Below are 19,031 nucleotides of genomic sequence, written 5' to 3' on the forward strand. Positions count from 1 at the left end.
ATTTCAAAGTGTAACATCGGTACTCCACGGTGCAGAAGGCAAGGGGGCCCCCATGAACCATCTGAACTCAGTGGTCTACAACCTTGTCATTTCCCTCAAATGAGCTGTCAGCCTCTCACTAAGTTGGCCACGGAGGCTGCCTTCTCCTACCTCGTGAACTTTGTCCTGATTTTGGCACGGTTGCACCTCCTTGTCAGTGCTTTCACTTAATTAATTCATTTTTCAGGATGTGGACATTTGCTGCCAAGGCCCATCCCTGGTTTACTCCCATCCCTTCTTGCCTGTGAGGAGGTGCTAGTGAGCTGAATTTTAGAACTGTCGCCACCTTACTGGTGAAGGTGCTCCCTCAATGCTATTGCATGGAGCATTCCAGGGTTTAGAACATAGAACAGTACAGCATAGTACGGGCCCTTCAGCCCACGATGTTGTGCTGACCTATATAAACTTATTCCCCGATCAATCTAACCCTTCCCTCCATTTTTCTTACATCCATGTGCCTATCTAAGAGTCTTTTAAATGTCCCCATTACATCAGCCTCTACCACCACCACTCTCTGTGCATTTAAAACAAAACCTACCTCTGACATCTCCCCTAAACTTTCCTCCTCTGACCTTAAACTGCTGTCCTGTTCTCTGGCGTTGGCCTGATGTCCTCTGGTTTGAACAATGATGATGGGAGAAAGGCAGTCATTCAGAATGGTGTGTGATTTTGGAGGGAAACCTGGAGGAGGTGGTGGCCTCGTGCATCCTGCACTCGCCCTCCTCTGTGCTGGAGGTTGCAGCTTTGTGAAGTGCTGTCAAAATATCCTTTGCAAGTGGGTGTCAGGAGGTGAATTACCTGGCAGCGGAAACCTAGCCCCTGATCACCTCTGGTAGTCACAGGTCTAGTTGCATTTCTGGTCAATAGTAACTGTATTCCCCCAGGATGTTGCTGGTGAGGGATCGAATGATACTAATGCCACTGAATGTCAAGGGAAGGTGGTTAGATTCTTTTTTTGTTGGTGATGGTCATGGCCTGACACATTTGCGGTACGTATTTTGCTTGTCTCTTGTCGGGTTCCTGCTTGAATGTGTTCAGGTCTTGCTTCGTCCCAGGTGTGGACATTTTTTACTGAGGCACTGCAAATGGAATTAAGTATTGTGTGAATATCCCCACTTCTGACCTACCGATGGAAGGAAGGTTATTGATGAAGTAGCTGAAGGTGATTGGGCCTATACCACTGCCTTGAGGAACTCGTGGGCGGTGATGTCGTGAGGTTGGAATGATTGACCTCCAACATCCGTGCTGGGGAATTAATTAATAGTCCCTTCACCACCACCTCCAACTTTTCCACTCCATGATCCCATCAACTCCTCCAACCCTTCACCAGTTGATGCTGTTTTGTCTTATGGTAGAGGTGTGTAAATAAGATGTGCAGTTGCTTTTGTTTCACTTAGGAATAACTTTGATATGTTTGAAGCTCTTGTGTTACATTGTGTGGAAGCAAAATGCAGCAAGTGCAATTTATCAGCACTTCTGAGTAGTCTTCCTTTAAATTGTTTCACTTTGTGACCTTTTGAAACATGTATATATGTAATAGCTTTTTTTCCATTTGTTTATTTAATATGTTTCTACCCAATTTGATTTAAAAGTTAACAACACTACGTAATTCTGCTTCTGATTCTGGTTGGAAAATAAATAATTATTTCGTCTCTATTTTTCATGTTTTAAGTCACCTTTTAAAGAGATTAATTTTTTTTGTACTTTGTGAAGAGGGACATTTTCATTATTTTTTAAAGTTAGATATAGGCTGTACTGTCAGTGTTATAGTGTGAAAACAGAACAAAACAGAACATGTCACCTTTTAAAGCTATTGTCTAAATTTGATGCCGGCATAATGGAAATTTTAATAGATCACTAAACTTTTTAAGCATACACTGATGTCTCTGTTGTCTTGAAATCTAAATCTGCAGTGCATAGTTTTTTTTCATCAAAACAAGGGTTGGAACTACATTCCTTTTCAAACTTGATTCATCTCTGGGGAAATTAAAGTCAGACTGTAGGTGGGCAAATGCATATTTGGTTTATTTGCCCTTGATAATGGTCTTGGCAGGAATGTTGTACTCCCTATAGTAAATGTCTTTTCAATTATGTATGTTAGAGTTATAGTAGAATGTGCTCCCTCAGTGACACTACCACTTCTCAAGAAGTGCATCTCCTTTTAAGAGTTTAAATGTGCAAATTAGTATGTTTTCTATCAAGATTGTTTATTCAGTTGTAAGTAAAATGATCTTGAAGGCCTGCCTTGTTTATGGTTGTCATTGAGGAGTTTGACATAATTAAATAAAAGTAATATGATTTTTTTCCTTACGCATTTTCTTTTAACATATGTCTGTATGAATTATTTTATTGACAGTGTGCTTCTAGTGCAAAACTGTGATTTTTCTCAAGTTCCAAGTGTAAGTGTTGTGGTTTCCTTTGCAGTTGTTTGGTCAACAGGTGACCAATTCACAGTGCATGGGATGGAGTGTAAACGGTGCCATTTGCAACATTTTGTGATATTTTTCTTAGAACATAATATCACATTTTGTATGCTTGTTATTTGTGTTACAGTTTTACACTTACATATATGTAATTGCTTTGTTCCAACCAGGGAAATTGCTTAAGATTTGAGCATAATAGCTTTGGTTTGAAAGAGCTGGTATTCTCTCTCTTTTGCTTGTTTAAGACTAAGTCTCATTAGTGTTCTTTCAATTTAGTTTTCCATTGGATTTAAAGAGAGTGCTGCAAAGTTCATCACTTCTCTGCTTCTGCCATCCAGTGTCGAAAAGAAGCAGTTTTTTAATACTCATGTCTCCATGTAGTGTATGTGTGTCTTTTTTCCTTCCTTTAATACTGTCAGCCATTTGTGCAGCTTGACAAATGAGTACGACAATTGAAGTTTATACTAAAATGCTCCAAAATTCCCTTTCTTCCTACAACTTCTAACGTGGTCTAAATTCAACTGCAAATTCCTGCCTACTTGCAGTCTGTCCCTGTTTCGGTTTATTCCTGGTGGACATTGAGATTTTTTTTTCTCTGTAGTTTACGCTTGTCAGGTGCTACCTAATTTCAGAGTGCTCTTAAAGGTCTGAAACAAGGAAGATGCTTGTTTAGACAGGATTCTAGTCTGGTTACCAGAAGATTAGACATTCCTAGAATTTGTATGTTTAACTGTATAATGTGCCATTTAATATTCTGCAGTTAATATTTTACAGCCACTCACCCCCATCAAAAATATTTAAAAAAACTAAAGTTGTTGTTGTGGATTACTAAGCTTCCTACCAAGATGTCCCGTCTCCTCCCAGATCTGTTGGAGTTGGACAGTGGTGGACAGTACTGTTGTCCACCAGGAAGAAACCGAAACAGGGACAGACTGCAAGTAGGCAGGAATTTGCAGTTGAACTGAGACCATGTTAGAAGTTGTAGGAACGGAAGGGAATTTTGGAGGATTGTAGTATTAACAGTTCGATAGAAATGGTATACATTGAGAAATTAGACCATTAACGAAATTGTACTGCAAGTTCGGTCTTTGATTTATGATCCTGTTGCATTCAGATAGTGCACTGTCTGCAACCATTGGTATTTTGTCTTACAAATTCTGTTGCTCTCTTTTCACAGTGGAAGCATCTGTCCATAGCAGTCATGTCCATTGCACGGATAAGACCATTGAGGCAGCTGAAGCCCTGCTCCACATGGATTCTCCAACCAGCCTGAGGGATGATAAGAACAGCGGTAGGTAATCCTCTTTGAAAGTTGAAATCTTTGGACTTGGATGTGAAAATTAAGTCTTATTCTGTACAGCTCATCCCTGTTTGTCAAAGGTTCACTATTATTGAATGTAATTTATAACTGACCTATTTAAAAGTTAACACTTTTTATGGGTATTCTATGGACCATGAATTGTTTTCAACGGGTATGTTTGCTTTGCTGAAATACTCTGCCCTAACGTTAGATAAAACGTAAAGTGCCTCTCTTGAATTCTACTTTGGTTGTAATTAATTTGCGGAATGTGGTCCAGAAGGTCATGGCATGGATTGCAGAACTGGAATTCTGCGTGTCTGGAAACTGTGTGTGTGTGTGTGTGTGTGTGTGTGTGTGTGTGTGTGTGTGTGTGTACGTGCGCGCGCATCCTCTCCCAGAGGCCTCGTGCTCAGATCTGCAGTAAATACTGGTGAGTTTGGACTATCGATAGAGAGGTTTTGTGGTTCTGTAGGGAATGTTGACTATACGAGCTTTCAATGGATTCAGTTTCTGTTGGGGTCAGAAATACTGAGTCATATAGGGAGACAGCAAAGTAACAGGCCCTTGGCCCACCAAGTCCATGCTGACCATCAACCACCCATTTACACTAATCCTACTCTAATACATTTCTTTTTATTCTCCCCACATTCTCATCAACTCTGTCCACCCCCCCACAGAGTCTACCCTCACACAATAGGGGCAATTAGTAGCGGCCAATTAACATACCAACCTGCACGTCTTTGGGATGTGGGAGAAAAACGGAGCACCCAGGGGAACCACACATGTCACAGGGAGAATGTGCCAACTCCACACAGCACCCAAGATCAGGATTGAACCTGGGTGTCTGGCTCTGTGAGGTAGGAGCCCTACTAGCTGTGCCTCTGTGCCATCCCTCTGCAATTTTGATCAAAATCAATGACATTTTTCTGCTTGCTTTAAATCTCCTATGGACCCTATATTTTAAAGGTGTTTATAGTTTTTATTAGGCTCTAATATTTACAAAAAAGGCTTTGTCTCTTCTGGCCTATTAAATCCAAAGTTAACATTAGTTGAGCCAGGGAGAGTACATTTGCCATTCACTAATCTCTTCCAGGGTTACAAGGTGGCACTTGCCCTCAGTTACTTCATAGTTGAGAAGGGGATGTTTCATAGTAGGCTTGGTCTTGAGATGATTTGACATCCAGAGTCACCTGTGCATTGCTGTCATTTTCTTAGGCATATTGAGCTGTTTAAGCTTAAAAGCACACTTGCATTTGAATGAGGCACAAAAATAGAGTGAAGAGAGAGATTCTTGTATTAGGGGCTGTGTGATCAAGGTAAAGAGAAAAATATTGATGTGTCAAATTTAGGAAGTCCTTGCACATTCTGCAAATTATTAATTTGCGGGCCACATTCACAAATTAATTACAACTAAAGTAGAATTCATACCTTTCACAGTCAAGGTTTGAGTGTTTTTGGTTGGACTTCTCTACCTATCTTTTAAAAGAAGCATGAAGTTTGGCAGTAGGACTGAAACTCTCGGCAAGCATTTGAAATTTATTTGGATACGGTGTTTGAAAATGTTTGTCCACTAATTCCACGGAATTAGTGGCTGAGGTTTTTTAGATTCATAGAGCCAACCAGCATGGTTAGCCCAGGAATGAAAGGCTTAATGTCTGAGGAGTGTTTGACGGCTCTGGATCTGTACTTGATGGAGTTTAGAAGGATGAGGGGGGGATCTCATTGAAACCTATTGAACACTGAAAGGCTTGGATAGAGTGGATGTGGAGAGGGTGTTTCCATTAGGAGAGTCTAGGCTCTGAGGGCACAGTCTCAGAATAAAGGGACGTCCCTTTAAAACTGACATGAGGAGAAATTTCTTCGGCCAGAAGGTGGTGAATCTGTGGAATTTGTTGCCACAGAGGGTGGTGGAGGCCAAGTCATTGGGTATATTTAAGGCAGAAATTGATAGGTTCCTGATTGGTAAAGGGGGTAAGGGTTACAGGGAGAAGGTGAGAGAATGGGGTTCAGAAAAATTGAATGGCAGAGCAGACTTGATAGGCTGAATGGCCTGATTCTGCTCCTATATCTTACGGTCTTATGGAAACAGGTCCTTCAGCCCAACTTGTCCATGCCGACCAAATGCTAATCCCATTTTCCTACATTTGGCCCTTATCCCTCTAAACCTTTCCCATCCATGAACCTATCCAAATGTCTTTTAAACATTGTAATTGTACCTGCCTCTGCCACTTCGTCTGGCAGCTCAAGCCATCCTCCGTGTGAAAAACTTGTCCCCCTTGGATTCCCTTTAAATCTTTCCCTTCTCACCTTAAACCTCTGCCCTCTAGTTTTAGACTTGGTTTGCAGGAAAGTGTCACAGTTACTTGTTCGTTGGTCAGCGGTTAGTGATATTTTTCTTTAATAGACTTTAACTTGGACTCTTTACAGAGTGCAAGATGGGAACATAATGTGTTAGCACTTCAGGTAGCGCTTGTACTGCTAACTGAACAGCCTATTCATCCTGGCACTAGGACCGGGTTTCCATTGATTTATGAGGAGGGGAACAGCTTTGAAGGATTATACTCGTCGTTAATCTACATATTTTAAAGGCAATTTGTTTAACTGTTCTTGTGATTAAGTTTTTAGTTTTATTTAATATAGCTAATAGTTTTTGTATGTCAAATATTCAAAAACAGTATTTTGGCAGTTGGCTTAGACTGGACATGGTTAGCATGTTATCACTTTATAAAGCTGCTTTATGATTGGGGTTTGTTTTGAGTCCTGCCCCTCCCCTCCCTTCCCCACTGTGATACTTTATGATGCAAAAGGCACTGCCTTGTGGCTATTAAGGATCATGCAGCCTTGTAAATGCAGGTTGGCCCCACTTGAACTGCACGAGGCAGTGTGGACTGCTTCCCTTGGACAGTGGCAAGCACAGGCAGCTCGTTGCTGACTGCATATGTTAGCCCGCTGGAGATATTTTCTTGTGTCCAAATTCCTCTTGGGAGACAGGTGTACTTCTCACAGTTAACATGGAAGTAGTGTTCACAGGCAATACTGAAAATCACCTAAATCAGTCGCTTCACAGAAGGTTCTTTGGCAGCAGTCGTGGTAGATGCACCAATTTAATTTAGTACCTGTGGTTTGTTGCAGCCTGGCCAAAGGATTTTGAGAACATAAGTAACTTTTACCTTTTTTTGTCAATTATTTTCACTGTCTAAAGCATTTGAGAAAAGTCAAAAATGTAACTGTTTCACAACAATAAATTTATCTATTGAATTGCTTTGTGCCTTTTAATTTTATAAGTAGTTACATTTGAAGATCTCTGGTCTTTGACCTGAATTTGTTCACCATTCTGCCTCCCCCCCCCCCACCCCCCCCCCCCCCCCCCCCCCCCCCCCGTACTGCTGTGAGCTGAATTTGTACGTGGTAATTGGAGTTTAGAAGCAGCTTTGCTAATGTTTATGCTCCACACGTGTCCCTTCCCATCCTATTTAGTAGCATCCTATCAGTACATCCTATTCCTTTCACTCCAAGTGCTCTTCCTCTTAAAAAGATTAACACTAATTGCCTCAAATACTACATGTAGCAGCAAGTTTCATGTTCCAGCCGCATTCTGAGTTGTGAAGTTTCTCTTGAATTCCTTATTGGATTTATTAGTGACCGTCCTGTATTTACGACCCCAGTATCGAACGTACCCCAGCTCCTCAGTGCTTCGCTTGTTTTCTGTATTGTTACCCTCTCAGACCCTGTCATGTTTTCAAGATGCCTCTATTCGGTACCCCTCAGCCTTGCTTTTGCAAGGGAAGAGAGTCCCAGACTGTCCAGTTCTTGTGATGCAAACCTCTCCGTTCTGATCTTGTAAATCTTTTACACCTTCTCCTGCGTCTCTGCTTTCTCTTGAAGTAAGGGGACAAGTAATCTGCACAGTACTTGGGTAAATGTGGCCTAACCAAAGTTCTATATTAGTTTAATGTAACTTCTGCTTTTTGCTTCTAGAAATGAACACATATTTTGTGAAGCTTATGGCCCAAATAACCGGCATTGGAACTTGTAATTGTGATTTTCTACCTCTTTAATCTTATTTTCCTCCTCACCAAAAACGAACCACCTTGCACTTGTTCACATGGAAAATTTCTTTTGTGTTTACTTGCCCCTTCTCCAAGTTTGATGCCACATGTAAACTTTGATAGTTTATTTCCACTCTCAAGTCAGATTGTTTACAGTGGGAAGCAGCAGTTGTCCCATCACCTGCCTTTGGGACACATGTTACCTCTTCCTACTTTTAACTCCGTTTGTCTTCAGTTTTGTGATTGACTGCACTTTTGCTTCTATTCATTCCAGGATGAGGTGGGTAGCTGACAGAGCTAGAATTGTACACTAATTTGCAAATTGCCCTTGGCAAATTGGTGCAGTCTGCCGAAGCTACACCCACGGTGTTGGATAAGATAAGATATCTTTATTAGTCACATGTACATCGAAACACACAGTGAAATACATCTTTTGTGTAGAGTGTTCTGGGGGCAGCTCACAAGTGTCGCCACGTTTCCGGCGCCAACATAGCATGCCCACAACTTCCTAACCTGTACGTCTTTGGAATGTGGGAGGAAACTGGAGCACCCAGAGGAAACCCACACAGACACAGGGAGAATGTACCAACTCCTTACAGACAGTGGCCGGATTTGAACCCGTGTCGCTGGTGCTGTAAAGCGTTGTGCTAACCGCTAGACTACCGTGTAGCATAGATAGACATCTTGGTTGGCATGGACGCGTCAGGCTGAAGGGCCTGTTTCCATGTTGTCTTTCACAGTAAGTAAGGACATTAATAGATGTGATCAATATACTTCAATGACTTAAACCACTTTTGCTTCAGTAAGTGAAAGTTGTTATATGTGGAGTATTTTTTTTCCAGCATACATTAGTGTTTTCGACTGGTTTCCAGCAATTTAGATATTGCTTAATTTTGAGAAATGCTGTCAAAACTGGTAGGATTGATAGGACAATCAGGGTCTAGGTCCCGAATATGTGGAAGTGGGAATGGAGTCTGGGAAGTGGAGGTCGGGCGCATTTGTAAAAAGTGAAAATGTTATGTATATAAACGTTTAACCAACCTCGATTTGTTGAGGGTGTTTGGAATGCAGGCTGCTTCCTGAGACTTAGCAGGACCATAAGCTGTTTAAATGCTGTGGGGTTGCTGGCAGGGTTGGAAGCATGCCAACTTCTAGCTGCTCTTTTTACGATGGGAAATCCTCATGTTGGGGCCATCTGGTGGTTGATGATCAAATGTTAGCATCTCAAAACTGAATGTGTGATGCCTAAAAATTTCCATTGCAATATATAACAGCTAAAAGACTTGTCTCTGGTAAATATAGCAGATCTACATTTTGTTTGGAGCTATGGCTTCCCAGATCATCTTTTCTAACCACATTGTGTCTCAAGCCATTCCTGTGCTGAATCCTGAAATTATTTTCTGAAATAAATCCTTCTTATTTACATTTGAATGTTAAAACAGTTTTGCATTCTGAAAATGACTACCTGTGACACTGGATGTCAAAGAACACAGAACAGTACAACACAGGAACAGGCCCTTCAGTCCACAATGTCTGTGCTGACCATGATGCCAATTTAAACTGCACATCTTCCTGCCCATGGTTTATATCCCTCCATCCCTGCCTGTTCATGTGCCTGTCTAAATGCCTCTTAAACATTGCGATTGTATCTGCTTCCACCACTTCCCCTGGCAGCATGTTCCAGGCACCTACAGCTCTCTGTGTAAATCTCTTTTAAAGCTTCGCCCTCTCACCTTAAACCTCTGCCCTCTAGTATTTGACATTTGCACCCTGGGATAAAGACTGATTATCTACCCTATCCATGCCTCTCATATAATTTTATATACTTCTATCAGGTCGCCCCCTCAGACTCTGACATTTCAGAGAAAATGCAGGGATAAAAATTCTGGGAAGGTGAAATAAATGTTTAAAAATCCTCATTATATTCCCATATGATATTCCACTGTTCCATTTCCCTTGTTTGGGCCTCTTTAAGGTTGAGTGTCATGTCAGAGCCATAAATTGTTTCTTGACAGCATCTTGAGGATGTAAATTGCTAAGCTTTAATGGCTACACTGACATTAATATTCATTAGTGCTGCAAATATGACTTGCAATTAATTTTTTAAATATTAATATTTATTAGCCACATGTACATCAAAACACACAGTGAAATGCTGTTTTTGCGTTTAACAATGGGGGCAGCCTACAAGTGTCGTCACTCTTCCAGCACCGACATAGTATGCCCACAACTTCCTAACCCATACGTTTTTGGAACGTGGGAGGAAACCGGAGCACCCGGAGGAAACCCACACAGACACAGGGAGAATGTACAAACTCCTTACAGACAGCGGTGGAATTGAACCCGGGTCGCTGGTGCTGTAATAGCGTTACGCTTTGAGGTTGCAATTTTTGGGCTTCACCAAGACTTTTGGCAAAACAGTGTAAATAATCCAACAATTTCTGGTGTGTTACCTCCTGCAATGCAAATTGCTGGGTTGTTTCCAAACTATTAATGGCAAGTCCTATTAATGTATTATTTTCCTGCAAGTTTTGAACCATTAGAAATTACTCCTAAATCACAGTAAGTGCTTCTAAGTTAACCAAGTGTGGTTTTTAAACTGTGCTTCACTGCTGTTTCTCCAGTTATCTTTGTTACACATTGATTGGAATTATTTATACAGAATACATCTTTAAAAAGTGTTTCCATTCAAAAGTTTCAGCAAAGCACCTGCATTTTAATACCATGGTAGTGATTTCTCCAATGTAGCCTAATTATTTCAGATTAAAGTTCACAAGGTAGTTCTGGATTTTTTGAATATAGTATCCCTTGAAAATGTTAAGTTGAACAATTATAAATGCTATCTAATTGGTTTACGGTGTTATAGATGATCCTGGCTAAATGTCTGCTCTTCAGAATGACCACCTTGATGGCAAGGTGTCTGTAATGACACACCATTTTAATAGTTGTGGAGATGGGACTTTGTTTCTGAACTGATTCATGCCAGCAGCCACAAACGTTTAATTGTCTGCATACACAATGTTTTTTTTAAACTTTGCTGATGAGGCAAATCAGAAATCTAGGTGCGCACTATCTAGAGTTTTCTCACTATTAAAATGAATAGTTGGGAAAATATGTCAAGACTCTGTGCTTAAATTACTTCCATGTTCTTGAGGATTAGTCATTCTTTTACAAGGTGATGGACAATCATGGCATCACTGCTGATCATTTTTGATTATAATGTTTTCAAAATTTAGGCCTGTATCCAATCTCACATCAGCCTTGTGTTCAGTGAGCCAGTGCCTCATGAGGAACCTTTCCCTACCACAGTTCTAATTACTTTTTACATACTGTGTTTTACCAATGTACTGTAGAAGCTGAACACACGTTTTCTGTTTAAACTTGTCACGATTTAAAGTTCTGTATATAGGTCATCTGAATTCTTTGTATTGTTAAGTAGGTGTTTGGTTTTGTAAGTTTATCTTACTGTGGAGGATTGTTGGAAAAATGCATTTAATGTCACCAAGAGCAAACACTTCTGCATATAAATGTTTACAGAAGTGATTCACTTTGCCACTGTCTAGTGGTACTATTCAAACTGTAATGGATTAGTAATAGAGAAATGTAAGATTAGATCTGCATTAAGTTAGAAAGCTTCCAATAAACTATGAAATGTTGATAATCACACACCACACTTCAGGCATTGATACACGATTTGAAACTAAAACCTTGAAACGTTTGGTGTTTCTCATTGTACCTGAAAGCTTATTATCAAAATTTTAAACTAAGAATTAGAATCCCTGTGATTTGTGTCAATTATGTTGTGGAATTAATGAAGAAAAGCCAATTTAACCATAACTTGATTTGTGCCTTATGCATTACTTGGTAGGATGTGTTTACTTGCACTTCATTTAGATTGCCATGAATCTTCATTGTTGCTTTTAGCCCAATAAATCTATGCTAGCTCATAGAGCAATCCCATTACCTCATCAATTTTCCCTGTAACTTAATCTCTCCACATTCCCATCAATTGCACCACCCATCTCCACTCAGGGCACTTTGCAGTGGTCAATTAACCTACCAACCTGCACAACTTTGGGAGGTGGGAAGGAACTGGAGAACCCAGGAGAAACCCACTTGAACACAGGGAGAACACGCAAACTCCACAGAGACATCACCGGTAATCAGGACTGAACCTAGGTCGCTGGAGCTGTGAGGCAGCAGCTCTATCTGTTGTGCCAGTGTGTCACCATACTGTTCTTCTTGAGGTTGGAATATTGATGGGGCTACTCTATCGAGCAACAGTCAGTGAATAGTGAATCATAAAGACAAGGTATCTTTATTAGTCACATGTACATCGAAACACACAGTGAAATGCATCTTTTGCGTAGAGTGTTCTGGGGGCAGCCCACAAGTGTCGCCACACTTCCAGCACCAACATAGCATGCCCACAACTTCCTAACCCATACGTCTTTCGAATGTGGGAGGACACCGGAGCACCTGGAGGAAACCCACACAGACACGGGTAGAACGTATAAACTCCTTACAGACAGTGGCCGGAATTGAGCCCGGGTCGCTGGCGCTGTAATAGTGTTATGCTAACCACTACACAGGGGAGACCTTCTGATAAGTTATTGGATCTCCTGAGAGATTCTTGTGTTAGAGGATAAATTTGTTAAAAGTTGTGGATCCTCTATCATCCGTGGAATGCTGGAAGCTTCTTCCTATGATATTGTTGATGGCTAAGATGTCTGTCTTCTTGTAACAGCCTCGTCACCTTTCTCTTGTCTCACTCGCCACCATTGCCGCCGCCCCCACCCCTTTCTCCTTCTTCCTTCAAGGCAGTGAGGGCCTTGACTTATCAGTCGTGGTTCAGCCTTTGGAGTGAGACTTAATTAGAGGGGATTTTTTCGATGATAAAGGCAATTTTAAGGTTCCCTGGAGATGAGAAATGAGAAGCCATTGTTGGAGTTGCTTTGGCCACACTTGCATGGTTAGAAGTGGAACCAGGCTCAGACTGTAGGGCTTAACTGGTGGATGGAGAGAGGCATTGGAGGATGGCTTCTTGTTTAATCTTGACAATGGTTACTTTTTACTTTTAACTGTCAATTGATACTGTTCATGGTGCAGTGTTCTTTATTTGAGAGCAGAGCTACTTTTGAGTATTACGATATTTCTGTTTGCAACTCTTTTGAAGATTGAAACCTCTTTGGAAAGTAAGAAGTAACACTTGTATAGCTTTTTATCCCTCACTGTGCCAAGTCACTTCGCATCCAATGGGTGTTCAGTGTTGGATGACTGAGAGTAATCTTAACTTTTTGCCCGAGGAAATTCCCACCAACATCATTGAGCTAAATGACCAGTTAATTGTTTATGCAAGTGTAGGCTGAAAAAAGTGTGCTGGCTGAGCTCTCTGTTCCATTTTGAATCACTTCTCAGGATCTTTTAAGCTACCTGAATCAGGAGAGCTTTGCTTAATGTTTCAAACAAAGGTGCAAATCCCTGTTATTTTGTGGTGGCCTTAGAATTATTGTGGTGGCTGGTCTACACAGTGAACTCAACCAACAACCTTCTGAACCCTCTTGAAACTTTAATTGTCAGTCGTAGAAGAAGTTAATTGGTGTCAAATAAATAACAACTAATTTTGGTGCTCTGTGTTGATCGCTTTTTTAAGTGGTGGATAATTTATGATTGAAATTTTACTCTTGAGGGATGTGCTCAAATTCATCGAGTACACTAATTTCCACTCTGAGTGTTGTACATAAACAGCATCACACAGTGAATCCAAATAGGTTATTACATCTAGTTCGTGTTACAGGAACTGCAGCAGGTGTAAGAAGCTCTATCCTGTTTCTCGCTAGGCAAGAGAGAGATGAGGAGGGATGTGAGAAAAGGTAAGAGGGAAGAGTAGTTGGTTTGGAGCATTCTTTTTCATTGCCTCCTATGTAGTTAAAAGAAACACAATTAATCTTTGTCAGTAAGATCAATAACTTATTATTTCATTGTTATCAAATCTGTCATAACGGGTGAAATTATCTATTATTATGAACTTGCTTAGTTTTGATGGTCAAAATTTAAAGGCTCCTCGTTAATCTTTTGATCCAGATTTGTTGGTTTTCCTTGAGATTTCTGCGAAAGTAATTTCACAAATTGTCCAGTCGAGTATTTTCAATGTTCTCTTTGTTTGGCAGGCAATGAACCCTTCAGAATCAGAGATTAAATTGTTTCTCATGTTGTAGGTTTAATTGCATATAAGATATCGGTGAAAATTATTGCTTTCAAGTCAATCAGCTACAGTAGAAGAGTTCAACTTTTTATGTGCATGGGCTGTTCTGATGCTACACAGCAATTAGACATGAGAGGTTGTGCAAACTTTTAAATTAGTGTTCTATTAATGTGCAAGTGTTATCATCTAGGCAGCAGTGATGACCACAACCCTTTCCAAAATTTCAGGTCCATGAAATTTAAACTGGAAAAAGCTATGCAAGAAATACAAACCTGCAAGTAGGAAAACCTTGACCATTTTTGAGGCTTACTTTATGAGCCGGTAGAAGATTTTTTGCAGAGGTGTTAAGGTTCATTCTACCGTTTTAAAATTGGTTTTGCATCTGTCTCAGCTGGTAGTACTTTGGAGTTGAATGTTATCATAAGCTCTGCTCTTGGGCTGATACAATGCGCAGACAACATCTGGAAAGGCCTTCCACATCTGGACCAGGCTAGTGCAGGCTTGGTTTGATTTTGGACAGAGGGTCTATGCATGTTAGATGTGGCCCATTGAGTCAAAGCCACAGTTCCTGTTCAGCCAGTTGTTAAAGTTTCTCAACACTTTTTGCTTAAGGGCAGAATTCTTAAGATATCTTTATTAGTCACATGTACATGGAAACACACAGTGAAATGCATCTTTTTGCGTAGGTGTTCTGGGGGCAGCTCCCAAGTGTTGCCATGCTTCCAGCGCCAACATAGCATGCCCACAACTTCCTAACCTGTACGTCTTTGGAATGTGGGAGGAAACCAGAGCACCTGGAGGAAACCCACACAGACACAAGGAGAACGTACAGACTCCTTACAGACAGCGGCGGGAATTGAACCCGGGTCGCTGGCACTATAATAGCGTTACGCTAACTGCTACACTACCGCGCTTGCCCAGTAGTGTAGCGGTGTCCTCAACATTCATCCCATAACGAGTAACATAAAAGATTAACTGGTCATCCCTCTTATCGATCTCTGGAACCCTTCTTTATATGTGTTCATTTATATACTGCAGCCACAGGATTTTAAATTTTTGTGCACCTTGTGGTTTGGCCTTTCCTGAGTACCATAAAAATACAAATTTCTCTTTTCTCAACTTCTACTTACCGTTTCTCTGATGATTATTTTCCTTAGTTCATATATTCTCTTGCAGATACTTAGTAGGTCTTTGTAAAGCTGAACACCATCAAATGTGATCAAAAGGTAGATGCCGAAAATGTCAGGTAAAATTAAGAATGCTGGAAATAGTCAACAGGCCTGTGGAGAGAGTTTCAGATCAGTGATCTTTTTTATCTGTTTCCCTCTGCGCAGATGCTGCCTGATCTGTTGAATGTTTCCAGCATTTCTTTTTTTTTATACCAGCCAATGTGAACCTTTTATAGTTATATGTCCAAATCACACTACATAAAATGGCAGACAGTAATTCTCGTTGAACGTAAAGGGCTGTCAGACATTACACATTCAGCGTATCCAGTCTCCTAGATTTTTGAGAGTCCTTGCCCAGTGATCTACACAAAGTCTACAAAATTATACATCTCTGCTTGATCAACAACATTGCAAATTTCCTTCTAATTTGCTTAATTGACTTGATTTAGATTTATGTTCTTCGTTGCTATTCCTACTCTTTCAGGATTTGGTTGCATGATTTTTGCCACATTTTTGCTCGATTCTACTTTTCATGTAAAGACTTGGGTGGGATAAAATTCTGCGATTCTGTTCACTCTCTTCATCCACCTGAAGCAGCTTGTATTTGAAGTGGGGAAGGCGCATGAGCAGAGCCTTTTCCTAAAGTGTCACAATTTTGGGGCAGATCATTGGATAATGATCATTTGATCATTAACCAGTTAAAATGACAATTGTGGAAGATGTAACTCTGTTAAATTGAATGCAAAATGGAAGCCCCTTTCTACTAAGCATGAAATGAGCTTTTATTTCAAGAGTATGAGGAGGAAGTAAATGGCGAAGTGATTATTTTGCAAAGTTTAATTATTTATTTCTTTCCATTTTAAATAGTCCAGGTATTTGTACCGCCCTGTGTATCGACCCCAGAATTTGTCCATGCTGCCATGAGACCTGATGTGATTACCGAGACAGTAGTGGAAGTGTCAACGGAGGAGCCAGAGCCCATGGACACCTCCCCTGCTGTGCCAATACTTGAAACCCCTGAGCCAACCAAAAAAAAGAAAGGTACAAAATATATTTCCTTTCTGCATGTAAGGGAAATGGCATTTTTAGAATGAGGGAACATTGTGCCCTGTTTCTTGTTAAATTTCCCCTTCAAGAATTTTAAGCTGGGATGCAGGTTTGCATGCTGTTGTTTCACCTTTTGTATTTGGGTGATGATTCAGTGACATTTAACAGGATGAAAGGCTGCCGCCTTTATTGGAAGGTACAAAACGGAAAGGACTTTGTATTTCCTCAACCAGGTTCAATACTTGATGCACACCATGATATTAAACTGTCCCTGTCATTTGACCCTCAATTGGTAATTTCACCCAATGCAGAGAATGAAGTGTCAGTCTTGAGAGAGCAGCGTTATGAGCTAATTTCTGGGATTGTTTGCAAAAAATGAAAGCGTTTTGATGCCTGACACTTTTTTCACTCTGGATGCAGAAATTCAATAAATGCATCGTTATAAGTGTATATTTAGCTTTTAAATCTTATTGCTATGAAGGGCTGTTAATCACCAAATCATTGTCAACCACAGTGATGCTTAATACAGTTCCATTGGTGGTTAGAGTTTCAGTGTGATGTGATTGACTGTCATGTGGCTTAAATTAATATAGACTGCCCATCCATCCATTATTCTCAAGCTCCTGACCGCATTCTCCAATTCACTGTAAAGGCTAGTACTGAGCTGAATAAATCAGAGGATCTCTGGTTTACTCTCTAATCTGTGCTAGCTTCATCCAGCCTAGGAGCTGGGATCTACCTGTTGGCCTTTGGGAGGGTAACACTGAGGGTGGGGAGAGAAATACAACTGTTGAGTGTCTCTGATAAAAGGTGTATTCTCGTAGGTTGTGGAGGCAGACACATTAGGGACATTTAAGAGACCCCTAGATAGACACATGAATAATAGAAAAATAGGGGGCTATGTAGGAGGGAATGATTAGATAGATCTTAGAGCAGGATAAAAGGTCGGCATAACATTGTGGGTCAAAGGGCCCGTACTGTTCTGTAGTGTTCTATGTTCTATGTAGACACTATTTGATACAGATTACTCTGCTGTAATGCCCTCCATGTTGAATAGCTTGCCAACATATTTATGCATGAGGATCAGCCTGTTGGGTGAGGTGATGGAGGACTACTTGCATTCCTTCATTGTACCCTTTGAAGAGATTTTTTTTTGTTTTTGAACAAATAAAACATTGGGAGGAGTGGAAATAAGATGCCCGAAGTTAAGAGGGTCTGACATTAGTTTATTTCATTTTAGAGAGAAGTTTATCGTCTTAAACTTTGATTGATTTTAACTATTTGCGACTCTGTACAAAATTCTGAAGCCAGCATTAATTTTGGGTAAATAAGAATTGCCATATTCACATTGATATACAATAAAAGCTTGTTTATCTAGCATGTATCAGGCTTGATAAGTGCTGGTTAAGCAAATATGCCTGTTATCCCAATTTTGGCCCTTCTGCCCCCTTGAGACCCTCCCTCTGTTGTCTCAGCCTTCCCCTCGGCACATTCCTTCCATCAGCCTGACCACTGCATCCCTTGGCACTGTCCATTTACCACCCGGTTACTGGAGTGTGCCAGTTAGCATAGTGCTGCACTACCAAGCTTTTACTATGGTCTGTTTTTGTTGAACATCATCTAATAAGCAGCTTTAAAAATAAGGGTACACTGTAGCCTTCTTCCCTCCCTTTGGTGCATTTCAACCGTTTAACTTAGTCAGGGTCAGAGTGCCCTTTTCTATATCTTGGTGAGATCTGTAGTAAGCGAACGTTCCAATGTGTCTTACAGCTGGTCGAAAGCCAAAGAGCCAGCAGTCTGGGTTGCCTAATAGTGCATCGGATCTGTCTGTGAAAAAGAAGGCTAGAGAAGGGAAAGGTAAGTGTAGCTGTCAAAGGCAAATTCCCACATTAACAAGATAACTGATGGAACGAGAGGGAGGGCATGAAAAGATGAGATACCTTCCCATATGATATAAGCAGACCTTTCTCGAATCCCTTTCAATAACCTTTGAATATAGAGGAGTGGAGCTAGCGACATAATTTTTTTTTAACTGAAGAAATATCAGTCCAGTTTTTTTTGGAAGTTTTTGGTTTGCTTTTGTTTATTATTATACTTTTTTTTGATTTGGGGGTTTCCTTTTCATATAATCAAATTTACTTTCAATTTCTTTTTTGTGTCACGCTCACTTAGCAAGAGAGCGGGAGGTCCAGATTATATATTCTCCTTGTGAGTGTGAATATTAACTGTTATTATTGTTATCCCAATCTCTTTGCACCGTATGTATAATTATTAATGTTATGTATATTAATTTGAATTAATTTGATATTCAATAAAAAGATTTGAAAAATAAAAGATAAGGTATCTTTATTAGTCACATCTACATCGAAACACACAGTGAAATGCATCTTTTGCGTAGAGTGTTCTGGGGGCAGCCCGCAAGTGTCGCCACACTTCCAGCGCCAACATAGCATGCCCACAACTTCCTAACCCGTACGTCTTTGGAATATGGGACGAAACCGGAGCACCCAGAGGAAACCCACGCAAACACGGGGAAAACGTACAAACTCCTTACAGACGGTGGTCAGAATTGAACCTGGGTCACTGGTGCTGTAATAGCATTACGCAAACTGCTACACTACCGTGCCTGCCCCCCCGCTAAGGAATTACTTTGAGGTTGTGTGTTTGTGTGTTGTTGCCAATGTCAGAAACTATTTCCCATTCCTAAATACCCTTGAGAATGTAGTGGTGAGCTGTGGCTGTGAACTGCAGCATTGTGAGAGTTTAAAATACTCCCACAGTGCTATGAGGGAGGGGTCT

General features: G+C 40.6%; 1 protein-coding gene across 10 annotated transcripts in view; it reads left to right on the forward strand.

Moving 5' to 3' along the window:
- Positions 1–19,031, forward strand: part of LOC127567011 (ETS-related transcription factor Elf-2-like) — a 105,230-nt gene that overhangs the window by 68,419 nt on the left and 17,780 nt on the right. For all 10 annotated transcript variants that reach the window (XM_052009647.1, XM_052009663.1, XM_052009639.1 and 7 more), the window contains 3 exons: positions 3,640–3,753; positions 16,053–16,226; positions 18,003–18,089. In XM_052009647.1, the coding sequence (XP_051865607.1) occupies positions 3,640–3,753; positions 16,053–16,226; positions 18,003–18,089 (375 nt within the window). The remainder of the gene's footprint in view (positions 1–3,639; positions 3,754–16,052; positions 16,227–18,002; positions 18,090–19,031) is intronic.

Source organism: Pristis pectinata, chromosome 2, assembly GCF_009764475.1.
Source record: "Pristis pectinata isolate sPriPec2 chromosome 2, sPriPec2.1.pri, whole genome shotgun sequence".
Classification (NCBI taxonomy): Eukaryota; Metazoa; Chordata; class Chondrichthyes; order Rhinopristiformes; family Pristidae; genus Pristis; species Pristis pectinata.